The sequence below is a fragment of the Mus caroli genome, unplaced genomic scaffold (genome assembly GCF_978045245.1).
Source record: "Mus caroli unplaced genomic scaffold, Mus_caroli_1 scaffold_9, whole genome shotgun sequence".
In the NCBI taxonomy this organism is placed as follows: Eukaryota; Metazoa; Chordata; class Mammalia; order Rodentia; family Muridae; genus Mus; species Mus caroli.
Window position 1 is genome coordinate 6913677 of NW_028227264.1, and position 14196 is coordinate 6927872.

A 14196-nucleotide genomic window follows, 5' to 3' on the forward strand; every position below is an offset into this window, starting at 1 on the left:
TGCTTTCATGCCCATGCTTTCATCAAGTTTAATAGTTAAACAGACGCATGCAATCAATAAATATAACTGCATGTATGCATCCTAGAACAGAAAACTGCATCTCTCAAGAGCATATTTCTGAAGGCCCGAAGAAAGAAGGAAAGAGGAAGGGTCCTCACTCTTAGAATGACTTCTAAGCAAAGAGAAGAAGGTATATAAGACCCTTGGATGATGACAGCTCTTCTCTAAAATCTCATGATTTGCCAGTAGGACATGAAGCAGCAGGTATGACTGGGCTGGTTTAAGGACCTCCATCTAATCAAAGAAGAAAGCATGAAGCAACGGAAAATAAGATCCTATTTAATTTATTGAATTTTCTATCCCAGGTAGGAGAAAGAGGTGTGGGGGTGAGAAGAGAGTAAAGGGCGATTCTACTGATCACATTAAACAGCTCATAGAAAAGCCTACCAAAGAGCAATGCACTGCTTTAAAATTCCCATTTCAAATCTGTGACAGGATCAGTGCTCTCTTCCTCAGTGTGGGGAGACTGCACAGTAGCTCTATCCAGAGACAGGCAGCAGGCTTACACAGGGAGCAGGGTCTGGGAGTGCCCCCTTGTTTGCAGAGTTTAAAGACCTCACTCCATAGTGCACATAAGCACAGATTATTTTTTTCCTGGTTTGGTTCCTTTTTTATCTTCTGCTGCTGTTGCTTTTGATCTTCCTTTTTCCCTATTTTAATTCTTTTATAATAGGGTAAGTGTGACAAACTATAGTTAAATGGTACCTGAGGTTTTCCTAATGCCAAAAGGTTTCTTTTCCACGGGTAGTTTATTATGTACTAGGTAATGTGTAACTTTTGTGCATACATGAGCAACTCACTAAAGTCATCACATCCATTCTACACGTATGTAAAAATGACAACATCTAAGAACAAAGCAACCAAATAATTCTGTGTCAAAGATCACAGTGAGGGCTTCCAAGGTCAACTGAAGGGGTGCTCTTTCCCCGGATGTCAATGAAAGTATTACCTGTTTCTCAATCGATTCTATCTATTCGACTAGATCTCGTAGGAAGGCTAGGAATGCTGAAAAAGTAAGAATAATCTTTATCTTTCCTTCATTCTTTCCTCCCTCCCTGCCTGCTCTTTTCTTCCTTCCTTCCTTCCTTCCTTCCTTCCTTCCTTCCTTTCTTTCTTTCTTTCTTTCTTTCTTTCTTTCCTTCCTTCCTTCCTTCCTTCCTCCTTCCTTCCTTCCTTCCTTCCTTCCTTCCTTCCTTCCTTCCTTTCTTTCCTTCCTTCCTTCCTTCCTTCCTTCCTTCCTTCCTTCCTTCCTTCCTTCCTCCTCCTTCCTTCCTTCCTTCCTTTCTTCCTTTCTTTCTTTCTTTCTTTTGTTCTCTCTCTCTCTCTCTCTCTCTCTCTCTCTCTCTCTCTCTCAAAAAATTTCATGGCCTTTTCTCAAAAAAGGTCAGAGCAAAGCTGAGCCAGAGGACAGGTTAGAAAGGGGAAGGGGGCAGGCAGGTCTAACATCCATGTTTACAAACTCGGATATGGAAATGTGTCGACAGCATCAGAGTGTCCTGCAGAGTAAATCAAACTGCTCTCTGGCCCTTAATGCACAGTTTCTGATTCAATGCCTGAGTGGATTGAGGGACACGTTTCAGCTAAGCCTGCTGTTGGTTTAGCTCCCTCCATTTGAAGCACACTCATCTATCCTATACAGAGCCCCACTCTTTAGATACCTTGGATAAAGATGGCTATAATAACTAGAATGGTAATAAAAATTTCTTGGGAAGTTAAAATGAAGCAGAATTTTCAAAGAAATACTTTAAAAGACTTTTTCTAAATATACATATTAGGTTTATGTATAGGTTTCAATACAACATTTCATACATAAAATTAAGACATTTAGATTGTGGGAACCAACTAATTCTTACATCTATATCATATCAGTGTTATCAGAGTATCAGTGTTTGGATATTACTGACAGGCAGCCTTGTTTACCTAGTAAGCTGCATTCATATCTGTGACTGTCAGATATTTTTATTTATTTATTTATTTTTAAATATTTATTTATTTATTATATGTAAGTACACTGTAGCTGTCTTCAGACATTCCAGAAGAGGGCGCCAGATCTCGTTGCGGATGGTTGTGAGCCACCATGTGGTTGCTGGGATTTGAACTCTGGACCTTTGGAAGAGCAGTCGGGTGCTCTTACCCACTGAGCCATCTCACCAGCCCCCAGATATTTTTATACAATTTAATTTCTGAAGAGATGACTCTTAGCTAACACATACAGGATGGAGTATATTTTAATTATCTCCCTTCACCACTTTTCTACACTTTTCACACTAGCAAATATACATTGCCATTTCCATGAACCAACAGAATACATCATGTCTGCTATGAAAAATAATTCACTTTCCAACATGTAGAAATAAACCACTAAAGCCAGAAGATCCGGGGGTTATTTATCCTATTATGTTATTAAATGATAAAAAGCATAAAGCTTAAGACCAGGCTAGACCACTCCACAGTAGGGCTTCCAAGTTAAGTCTGCAGCTCTCGATGCTGTCAGCACCGCCCTGCAGCAGGCACACAGCAGTGAGCCGTCTTACCCGGATCTTGTTGTCTTCAACTCCACCTTCAGGATAGGCTTGCATGGCTCTGGCTTCTTCCCATCCTTCAACTGTTTTCCTAAAATATAGTTTCCTGTGTTAAATTCTACAATATTTTTAAGTTCTTACATTGATAACATATAAACTAAAAATTAAACATAATGAAATCCACCATTAGGTAAAAGAACTCCTAATTTCATATATGCATAATTATTAAGATGAAAATAAAATGTATTGAAATCCACCAAGGAATGTTTTAAAACAATTTAAATAATTGAGTATAAAATAATATATTTCATAGTGATGAAGTTAAATTACTGTGTGAAATACTATTAAAAAAGCAAATAAATAAAATAACCTAATATTTATGTGATTAAATCCTTGCAAGAGAAAATGGTAGTCTTCCCAAATGTTAACTGAACCTATAGATAAGCAAAATAAGATTTCTATTTGCCTAGTGAATAAACATCTTAAAATAGCACAATTTAGGAAAAGAAATTTCTATCACATTTCATCGAACTACCAAGGGTTGCAAAATTGTTAATAAATTCAATGACATTTCTTCTAGAGAAAATCCTATGAATCTACTATGACCAAATGATTATAAACAAAACAATTGCTATAAGTACTTTCATTATTTAAAACAATATTGTTATTCATCATCTAATTTTAGAGGCTCATGACAGAAATATAAAAGTCCAAGAGATTGTAAAAATCTATCCTCCATTTTTAAAAAAAAGCAGATTAATTACTCTCAACATCATTACATTTCTTCTGGCAAATCTCAGAGATTGGAAATGGTCTCAAGGACCCTCATAAACTCGCACCGCACACGCTATGTCCTCCTTCACAACAGGAGCCTTGGGCCAAAGGCCTACCACAGTCTCTACTTCAGGCTTGCTTCTTCCCTTTGTTTACTGTTCAGCAAGTGTGTGTGTGTGTTTAAATATTTCTCCTTGCACACTCTCTGGCTTGTATTGGGTATGCAGTAAATATTTAATGAACAAGCAAGTCCTGGCTAATTGTTTGGGATAAGTTCTGAGGTAAAGGGCATTTGAATAAATGGTTTTCCAGAAAGTCTGTGACCTTATGTGTTTCCATTGGCAGTCTAAAGGCCAATACCCCAGGGAGACACACAAATAATACATACTTACTATCAGGGCATTAAATTATATGAGACAAAATTGAACCAAAGAAGGTAAAAACAGACAGGTCAATAATAACGGTTAAGGAGTTCAATACCTCCATTTCTAGAGGACAGAAATGCCTATGGATAAGGGAACTGAAAACAACCAGAAAACTGAAGCCTCTAACTTTAATTAGATTAAAAGACATGTAAAAAGCACACCACCTAACAAAATAGAATATACATTTTTTTTCAAGTACATTTAAGACATTTTCAAAGCAGACCCCATTAGGACATAAAGAAATCTCAATAGCATTTAAAAGGATAAATTCATGCAAGATAATATCTCCAACCAAAAGAGAATTAAGTTAGAAAACAATAGCAAGAAAAATGGAGATACTAAAGATATGCAAGCATTAACACATTACTAAGTAACCAGAATTAAAGAAATTCAGATGATTCTTTGAGGTGGAAAAGACCTGCACTGATCTTTAGCCAAACTGAGAGAAAAGACAAAGTCTCAGAATCTGAGGCAGAATTACACACCAAGGGAGCTGGAGTGACAGCCCAGTGGTTAGGAGCGTGTTCTTACAGAGGTCTCAACTCAGCTCCCAGCACTCATGGTGTACAGTAACTCCAGCCTCAGGGGCCCCTCCGTGGTGTCTGTGTGCACTGAACACACACACACACACTCACACACACACACACACACACACACACACACACACACACTCACACACACACACACACTCACACACACACACACACACACACTCACACACACACACACACACGCACACACACACACACACACACACTCACACACACACTCTCACACACACACACACACACACACTCACACACTCACACACACACACACACACTCACACACTCACACACACACACACACACGCACACACACATTATAAAATGAAAATATAAAAGTCTTAGGAAGTGAAGTACTAAAACTGATTCACGAAGAAACAGTCAATCTAAATCGATTCTTGAACAAATACAGAGATTAAAAATGAAAAAGCAGAAACTGGGGTTTAGCATTTATCTTAGGGGCAGTATGCTTATCTTGCATATTACAACATTTTAAGTTCAAACCCCAGAACCTCTAGAAATAAAGAAGGAAGAGCCCAGACCTAAAATGGCTTCTCTGCTCACTTATGAACAGTAGTCTTTCTGGAAAACAGTTGAGAATATTTATTAGACTGCTCGTCTTTTAGGTATAGCAAGTGCATTTCTGAACACTCACTGGGCAGACAGCTCTAACACTAATCCTGATTCTAAGGGATAATGTACAGGACAGAACCGCAGCAGCACGGCAGGTGTCTAAAGAGGTCAGAGGGGGTGTCAGTTCCCCTGGCCTGGACTCAGTGTCCTGAGCTTCCTGACAAGGATGCTGGGAACCTCTGGGTCCTCTGCAAGGCTGCATGCTGTGTTCTTCACCGAGTGGGTTAGCCCGCCTCACAGCTGGCAACATTCAGACGCCATTAGCGCATTTTCTGAGCTTCTCTGAAACTGTGTTTGCATATTTTCTATGAAAGCTAGCTAGGAACAAGACTCTAATTGTTTTCACTTCTAAACTGTCTTTTGAAAATGCTTCGATTGTGTTTTAGCACTCAGTCTTACAAACTTTTATTCATTTGTAAGTTATGTTTTTCTCCATGCACAAATCATTTTTCATGCACATTCTGCTTTTTTTCCCAACTTGAGTGTTTTAAAGGATATCACTGGTTCAAAAAAATATTTACACCTAATTCTAAAGTAACCAATACCTAGATCAAATAAGAAAGGCCCTTGTTCTGATTTTATTAAGTTCATATAAATTAAAGAACATGCTGTGACTCACCAGGTTTCCCAACTACGTGTCATCTTACTTAAGTTAAAAACACAGGCAAGTTCTTTAAGTTCTCTGGACACTGATTGCCTTGACAAATCACTAAGAATATCTGATTATTTATGAAATCCAATTTGATAAATCACAATAACTCTATTCTGTATTTCCTTCCTTCTTTCCTTCCTTCCTTCCTTCCTTCCTTCCTTCCTTCCTTCCTTCCTTCCTTCTTTCTTCTCTTTTAGAATATTGTGTTCCTTTAACATCTTTGGTCGCTAGGTACAATGAGTTGGTCTCAGATCCAGTGACGTTTATTCCAGAATGTCATCGTGCAACTCCATTTTCCCTGCTAATACTGAAACTGTATTTACTCTTAATCCACTGCTCACTGACTGGGAGCCTGCCAGCTCATCCTGATGTATTGCCATAAGAGCCGTGCTTTTAAGATGTCAACTTTATATGTATTACTGAAAAGCCATTTACTAAGTCTTGGCATGAAGTTCACGCTTTTTCGTATATTCTAACGTGTATTGCTCACCACAGGTGGCTCTGCTTTCACTTCCTGCTACGCGTCAGACCTCAATCTGTGCCAGACACTATGGTTTCTGACAATGTTCTGCTTTTGATGCCTTCGTACCTTTATGCATTATCACTAAAATAATGTCACCCTGCTCTTTTCTGCTTCATAAAAACCCTCTCCTTCAAGATTATGCTTAGATGTCCTGAATATGTAATGCTTTCTACCTATCTTCAGTCTAAAATATAGCATGTACATCTGCCTTTATCGGCAACTATTAAAATGTTTGCAGTTATCCGTTTATAAGTCATTTTAGGTATTGGGCTGTGAGCTCATCAAGGCTAATATATTTCTAGCATTTCACCTCTGAAAGACTGGAGGTCCTTACCTCCAGATCCAGTGACGTTTAATAGATATTTGTGTTTAATAGATATTTGCTAAAAAAGAATCTGACAAAAATTAGTCTATAACTGTTAATTTTGCTAATTAGAATGAGCTGAAACAGTTGTTATGTTGCATAGACATCCTCAGTCTAGAGCAATGTCCAATATGGTCACCAGTGAAATGTGGTCAGTTCAAGTTCTGATGGGTTGTGAATGCAAAACACGTATCAGATTTAAAATTTTTAAAATATACCAATTCTGTGTGTTTGGTTACATGACAAAAACATTTTTGCATACAGAGAAGAATGTGAGATATCTCAGTCTTGTATGTGTGGTCACCTGATTAAAATAGCATTTTTACATATTTAGGGTTAGATATTATATTGGTCTTATCTGGATTATTTTACTGATTTTGGGTTTTTTGTTTGTTTGTTTGGTTGGTTTGGTTTGGTTTTTGGTTTTTGGTTTTTTGAGACAGGGTTTCTCTGTGTAGTCCCGGCTGTCCTGGAACTCACTTTGTAGACCAGGCTGGCCTTGAACTCAGAAATCCGCCTGCTTCTGCCTCCCAAGTGCTGGGATTAAAGGCGTGCACCACCACTGCCCGGCTATTTTACTGATTTTAATACTACTATTGGTAAATTTTAAGTTACCTAGGCAAGCTCAAATTATATTCCAATTAGGAAGTGATTTTCTAAAAAATTAATTGGCCAATTGAAAAAACCCAGTGCCAATGCTAACAATGTTATTTTAAAATAACTGGCTGGGAGAATTTGCCATGTTACTTTGTATTCAAGTTACTTATTTAAAGCAGGAGCTAGGAGTGTCGTGGTACCTGGACTTTGCCTCTTAGCTAAGACAAGAAAAACAACTTATGATGCATTGTTAAAAGTCCAAATTCCCCTAAGACCCAAGCACTGACAGGTACCAGTGACTTGATGGTTCCAGGAGAATCCTGAGAGATTCGGGATTCTGAGTTTGAGCTCAGCAGCCAGATGTGATGGCTGCAGCTGGAAATGCAGCACTGGCCTATCCTTGAGAGCTGGCACACAGGGCCTTCAAAATCTATCCATGGTGCGCTCACTCGCCCACGCCTTTCTGAGTCTTTGAACTTAAATAACACTCCTATTTGGGCACATTCTGGAGTCTGCTAAATCCTTTCAAATACAAAAATTGAGGAAACTCTATATAAACAATGAGTATGGTTTTATTTTTAGGCTTATTGTGAATTGCATGTAGATAAATAGAATTCTTTATATGTTTCATCCTTAAAACATAATACTGATTTTGTGTATGTGACCCTCCATTTCAGTTTTAATTCAGTGACCCTGCACAGAATAAAAACTCCCATTTGCACTATTGGTAAACTGTTGACTGCATGGGTAAGAATGCTCTAGAAACTTAAAACACCTAGAAAATTCAGACATTACTTCCTACTGAGGATGTCTATTGATTGTGACTGTCTAGCATCTCCACTTCCTCAGGGAATCAACTGACTCTGGTGAAGCTGACAATGACAAAAACTCCCATCCAATGGTACATCACCCCAGCCCAGGGCTACAGTGCAGCCTGTGGGGGCCCTGACCCAACAAATCACTTAAGCAAGATGATGGCTTCAAAATAAGAACAGCCATGGCACGACTGTCAAAAATTTTCTTCTTAATAAAAGCTCTTCTGTCACAGCAGAAAAGCAAACCAAAAAGGAGCAGCAGAGCTTAACCTAGTTTGCTGCATAAAACGTTCTCTGCAGATAAATGACTTTGCAAAGGAAATTTGTGAAGCAACATTCTGCTCAATTTCTACATGTTGTTATACACTCAGTAACTCATCTCATCCACTGTTGAACTAATAAAACTAAGTAGCATAGAAATTATCTTCCTAAGAGGTGTGTGTGTTCCTGTTCACATCTTATGGGTACATGCATGCACATAGGTGTGCATATAAAAGGAGACTCGAGGTTGATGTCAGATGTCCTTCCTTAATGGTTGTCCACTTTTTAAATTAAGGCAGGGTCTCCTCCTGAACTCAGAGCCTGATGATTTCTGCTAGCTTAGGTCTCCATGTTGCTCAAGTTATCCCCTGCCTCTGCCTCAGAAGTGCTCATATTATAGGTAGCTGCCATTATAAACCTAGACTTTTTACAAGCATTTTAAAGATTTGGACTTTGATTCTCACACTTTACCCACTGAGCTACTTTCCCAGCTCCTTACAAAGCCTGTCATGGATTGCAAAGCTGGAACAAGACTCCAGGTTGTCTGTTTCCCGGGGAAATGATTTGATATTCATAAGGACTATGAGAAAAAGAGGCACTACTTTAGTTTGTTTTAGGTGATCAAAAATCATCTGCTGTGTCATGCCAGGAAGAAAATTTTCAATTTTAATTCAGCAAGCATTTTATACCCCAAACGTTTTATACTCTGCTATACTTCTTGCCCCAAACAACTCATAACCGCAAACAAGCCAATAGGTGTGCATAGAAAACAGAGGCGTACTTTGTGGGAACATTCATCTATCTCACTGAGTAAAGACAATTCCCAAATCATCTCTATTTAGCAGAACACACATGCACACAGCACACCATAATGTCAGATCATTTAAGTTATATATATATGGTTTATGACCATATAATAGAGACAATAAACATGTGTTGAATAAATAAACACAATTCTCAGAGTAGGAGGAGGAAACTGGATTAAGTTTTGTCATTTTTAGTTACAGATAATAATGAGATTCAGAAATGCTAACTGGCTTTCCTGCTTTAAAATCCCACATTAGGCTGATGGTTTGTTATGTCTTCTGAACATATCTTTCCTGAGTATGAAGCTGAGGGCTGGAACTGCAGCTCAGCAGGCAGTGTCTACCTGCCTAAGCACTAAGCACAATGACAGCGCCTGCCTAACACGTATAGCTTGGGCTCCATCCTCAGCACCACAAAAGCAAGCACGATACAATAGCATTAAACATGGTCGCACTAAGTACCATGCTAATGCACTATTTATACTGTGCAGGGGGCTATAACCATCTAATCAAAATTCACCAAAACTAATAATGCACAAAAATTCAAAACTAAAGTATGTTTAAAGTAAGTTCAGTATGTTTAGGCTAAAAATTAAAAACAAGAAGTTATAATATAAGTATGAAAAAATAAAATAAATTTGGTCCTATTAGAATGAGTGGTTGATAGTCTGGAAATTATGTACCACAAATATACTACATATAGAATAAATGGTATCTTGTTTTGGTAATAAGACATTTTTGCATTATAATGTACTGAAGTCAACTGAGTTAGCTGTAGAACTCAGCTGATAACAAAAATCTAGTGTTGGTAGGTTACCACTGTCAGTGGCAAGCTAAACACTTACTGGAAGACATTATAAAACTCAAGAAACTATTTCACTTCCTGTAAAATTTAGTTATATATAAAGTATTTTATAGAAATAAAATTAAACATGCAATAAAACTAGTACCATCTACATTTTGACTGCTGTAAGGAAAGCTATTCTATTTCTTCACACATACCACAAGAAAATAATGTACTTTATTCATATTGTTTGCCTTTAACTTTGAAAAAATGTAAACCAAATGTTCTTTTCCTTACGGTGTTAATATTAAGTTCAGCTAGTGACTCTTTTCTGCTAAGAGACTATAAATACTGCAGAAACTTGGCTATACTGCTTCCTCAGGTTTGCGCTAAAAAAAAAAAAAAAAAGCATTTGTTGTATTAAAGAATCAAGGTTAAACAGAAAAATCTTCATTTGGCAACACTATGGCTCCAACCCATCTAAGAAGCATCAACAGAAGTGAAAACTAGAGAGTAAAAGTCTCAGAAAGAACAGCATACATTCCCCAGACCTGTCAAATTTAAGTCATTGCGACATAAATCACAAATAGAGTTGGTTATGAATTTTAAAGTGGGGAAGTCTAGCTTTACAGTGAGACACAGCTAACACACGATCCTTAACCAGATGGTCATGCATGCATAGTGCCAATATGGGACCAATGCAGAATAGAGCCCACATGAGAAGGAAACATAAAGCATGAAGTTGTATGGGGACTGGAATGGTGAACAGTGTGGCCTGCATCTAATCATGAAGAAACACTGCCAATAACTGACTGTACTTCTCATAACTTACCAGGGACTAAGGTTAAGAATAGGGTCAAGAACTGCCTAGCTTAAAGCTCTGGAGGGCTATCACATCCAAATCTAATTCATTTGCTGTTCAGATCAGGATATATGCTTGTTACTAACATAGCAGACAACAGAATCATGTAGCATGCCTTGAACTTACCTTCAAAGAGTAAAAAATCTAACAGTACCCTTGGTACTCTCCCTCCCCATTTTCTTTTGCATTTTCAGGTGCTAGGTATCAAATTCAGAGCCTCGTGCTAGTTAGAGCTCTACAACACCAGGAAATCTAGCTGTTTTAGAGGTGGAGGTAGGAAGGTCAAGGTTATTCCAAGATACATGTAGACTTCGAGGAGAAGCTGGGCTTCATTAGGCCCCGTCAGGAAAAATCCCAGCTGACAGCCACCATTATGAGACTGAGCTTTCCATCCTTCTACCATCCCTGGAAGAGATGGAGCTGGTACCTGCAGTTTTCTCTCGAAGCTGAAGTGAGAAGCTAGGAGCTCATGGCCACTACTGCTAGACCCTTCACTTTTTAGAGTCACAGCTTCTAGGGTGTTAGGAGATTCTATGTTGTATGGGAGTTTTCTTGAGTGCCAAAAAGACTAGGGATGCAGGCACTAAGGTAAAGAAAACTATATGAGGAAAATGAAGAACTAAGCAATATCCTCTCCCTGCCCCACAGAGGCCTGCATCAAATTTAAATTCAGCACTTTCCTGGAAGCTGAATGCTATCACAAAGCAGGGCGGAGCACATTCCATGGATATGCTATCAAAAACTGAGCTTCCAGGAAACTGCCACAGGGAACAAAACCCTAAACTTTGTTCACTGTTCATTCCTTTGTTTGAGACAGGGTATTTATTGATAAGTGCCCCAAGCAGGTCTTGAACTCATGTTTCTCTCTGTCAGACTCTTGAATGCTAAAATTATAGCTGTATGATTTCAATGCTACTGTTTCTTTAATATCCATACTGCAATGATTCAGGGTATATAGCTTTTTGTCAATATTGTCAGTACAGGTCTGTGTATTGGAGGCTATCTGCAGAGATTTCTGGCCTGCCTGGTGGGAGGGTTCAATCGAAGGGGAAGAGGCACATGCAGGGAGGGGGAGGTGCCTCTACAGCCTCCACTGCTGCTGCTACTGTAACTCTGCTGCTGCTGCTCCCTGATGCTGAGATGCTGCTGCACTGGGTGAACCAGGCTGAGCTGACTGATGAGCCAAGTGCAGGGGAGCTTCTCCCTCAGGAGAGCGTTCTCTGCCCAGGCAGTGTTACAGCTCTTGTGTCTGATGCTTTCAGAAGATGGAGTAATTCTCACACACCTTTATTCCTTCAGCATAGGATCTTATACACAGTTCTGGGTGGACTGGATCTGACAGCAGGTGCTTCCTATCGACTTGGCCTGAAATGATTCATCTGCATGAGGAGGGGCTGGAGGTGCTGCCCCTATGTGACTGATGGCCACATTTCTCTCGGGGCTGGGTGCGGGAGGGGTGGCTGTGGCTATGTGGCATAGGCCTGGTGCCAGGAGCAGGCAAAGCTCCTACCATCTCTTTGGGGTCTGCAGGGCTTCAAGCCTTAGCTCAACCTTACCAGGCTTCCTCTCAGGGTCCACTTCCCCACAGGATATAGTTATGCAACAGATCCTTACTATGATTTTTCTAAACTTGATATGAAGGTTCTCTTAGGCGTGGAGAAGAAAATGCATATTAATAAGTAAAGAGATGTGGATTACAAAATAAACAGAAGCCATTTTCAGTCTGCTTATGATAATTTCTTATAGAGTTTGAAAATACCACTTGTGTAGAAAAGAGTCAATGTAGCCTGAGTCTGCTATCCATAGAAAGATCAGCTTGCATTGAAAGTAGCTTCTGGCTGGTGTGTGAGAACTTAACTTCCATGGTAGCTCTCGCTGTGTCCTCACTGATAAATGGCCTCCTTGTGTCTACACTGTGTGAGCAAGCAATGCAATCATGCTGAACCTGCTTTCCATCTAAGAGTCCTAGAGTTTTGATATCTACTAGGAGAGAGTGTCTGTCTACATGAATGGCCCCTGCACTCTCTACAAAGATGGTCTTTGGACTCCTAAGCCTAGTGAGCTTCTTAGGGAGGCAGTGCTCATGCATGTGGGAACAGCAGCTCACTGTTAGAGCAGTAAAGGCAGTCTGGTTCTTGGAACAGTTGGCTTTCCTTGGCTTCACCCTATGTGCCATTCCCCTTTCGTGGTCCACTACACAGTCTTTCATGGACAAACAATGAAGGAGAATGGGTCTGCGCCTGCTGATCCCACATGTCTTCGTAGTGAGTCAACAAAATCCTGATGACCTCGGCACTCAGGTACCATGCTTCAATGTACAGAATTCCCTCTAGTTTTGACTCATGTTTCAGCTACATTGCAACATATACATTAAGATTGTGACAATTTTAAGATGGTAAAAGTTTAGTCTCTTACAATTCACAAGCTGACCTACCTTTTGAACAAACGAAGAAATAATACGCAGAAGATATTATAATATTCATTCCATGAAATGATCACATTATTCTTCACTCATTAAAACAAAACCCCAAAAGTAGACTGCAGCCCATTACAATTTGGGCGGTCTTTAAAAGCAAAGGAATCCTTACCGTGAGGAGTGATGGTCTGTACAGGTTTAGCAGGGGATCTCACATTCCATATGGTCAAAGTACCATCAGAATGACTGCAAATAAATTGTTTTCCTTCATGATGCCAAGCCACAGAGTGAATAGCCTACAGAAGGGTCAAGAATTGTGTTATCAAACTACTAATGAATAGTTTGGTGATTTTGATGAATTTTTTGGGCTTCCAAGCTAGACGATATATTAACTACATTTTCAAAATAACATAGTCCTCTTATAATAAAAATAAGACATTTTATATTGAAACTGTTTAATCCCTCCTAATTATTGTATTTCTTAAATTTGCATTAGGAAGCTATGATAATAATATATGCACTATGTATTGACAAGTTCAAGAAAAGAATTTTTGTAGAGTTTATCAGAATATACCCTACCAATGCATAAACAATGCCTGATTGAAGAAATTAGTCACTTGAGAGATTAGAAATTATTTTAATGAGCTGAAAAATCTATCCTAAAATTCACAACATATATTTAGATTAGATATTAAGATCAACGACAGGCTGAACATCAGAGCATCTTTTCAATATCACAGAGTAATTATGGAGGCGAGTTTTAATCTGGGAGACCACTCTCTTTTCTTTTAATTTTGTTTCATGTGCATTAGTCTTTTGCCTGAATGTGTGTGTGTGTGTGTGTGTGTGTGTGTATGAACCGTGTGTGTTCCTAGTGCACATAGACAGAGGCCAGAACACACTGGATCCTCTGCAAATGGGAGTTACAAACAATTGTAAGGTACAAAGTGGATGCTGGCTATCAAACCTGCATCTTTTGAAAAGCACCTATTGTTCTGAGACATTTTAGTCCCTTAAGGAGACCCTTACCTGCTGTGTCATCTCTTCAGAACCATAAGCAGACCTTTTTTTTTAAATTAAATATTATGTCTAATCCACTATCCAGAAATTATTTTATGTGTTCACTGTTTTTTTTTTGGGGGGGGGGTTGGCTCTAA

General features: G+C 39.0%; 1 protein-coding gene across 5 annotated transcripts in view; it reads right to left on the bottom strand.

Moving 5' to 3' along the window:
- The window catches only part of Stxbp5 (syntaxin binding protein 5), a 145789-nt gene that overhangs the window by 66383 nt on the left and 65210 nt on the right, over window positions 1–14196 (bottom strand). For all 5 annotated transcript variants that reach the window (XM_029483001.2, XM_021173980.3, XM_085842627.1 and 2 more), the window contains 2 exons: window positions 13212–13335; window positions 2595–2673 (listed from right to left, as the gene is read on the bottom strand). In XM_029483001.2, coding sequence (XP_029338861.1) covers window positions 2595–2673; window positions 13212–13335 — 203 coding nt within the window. The remainder of the gene's footprint in view (window positions 1–2594; window positions 2674–13211; window positions 13336–14196) is intronic.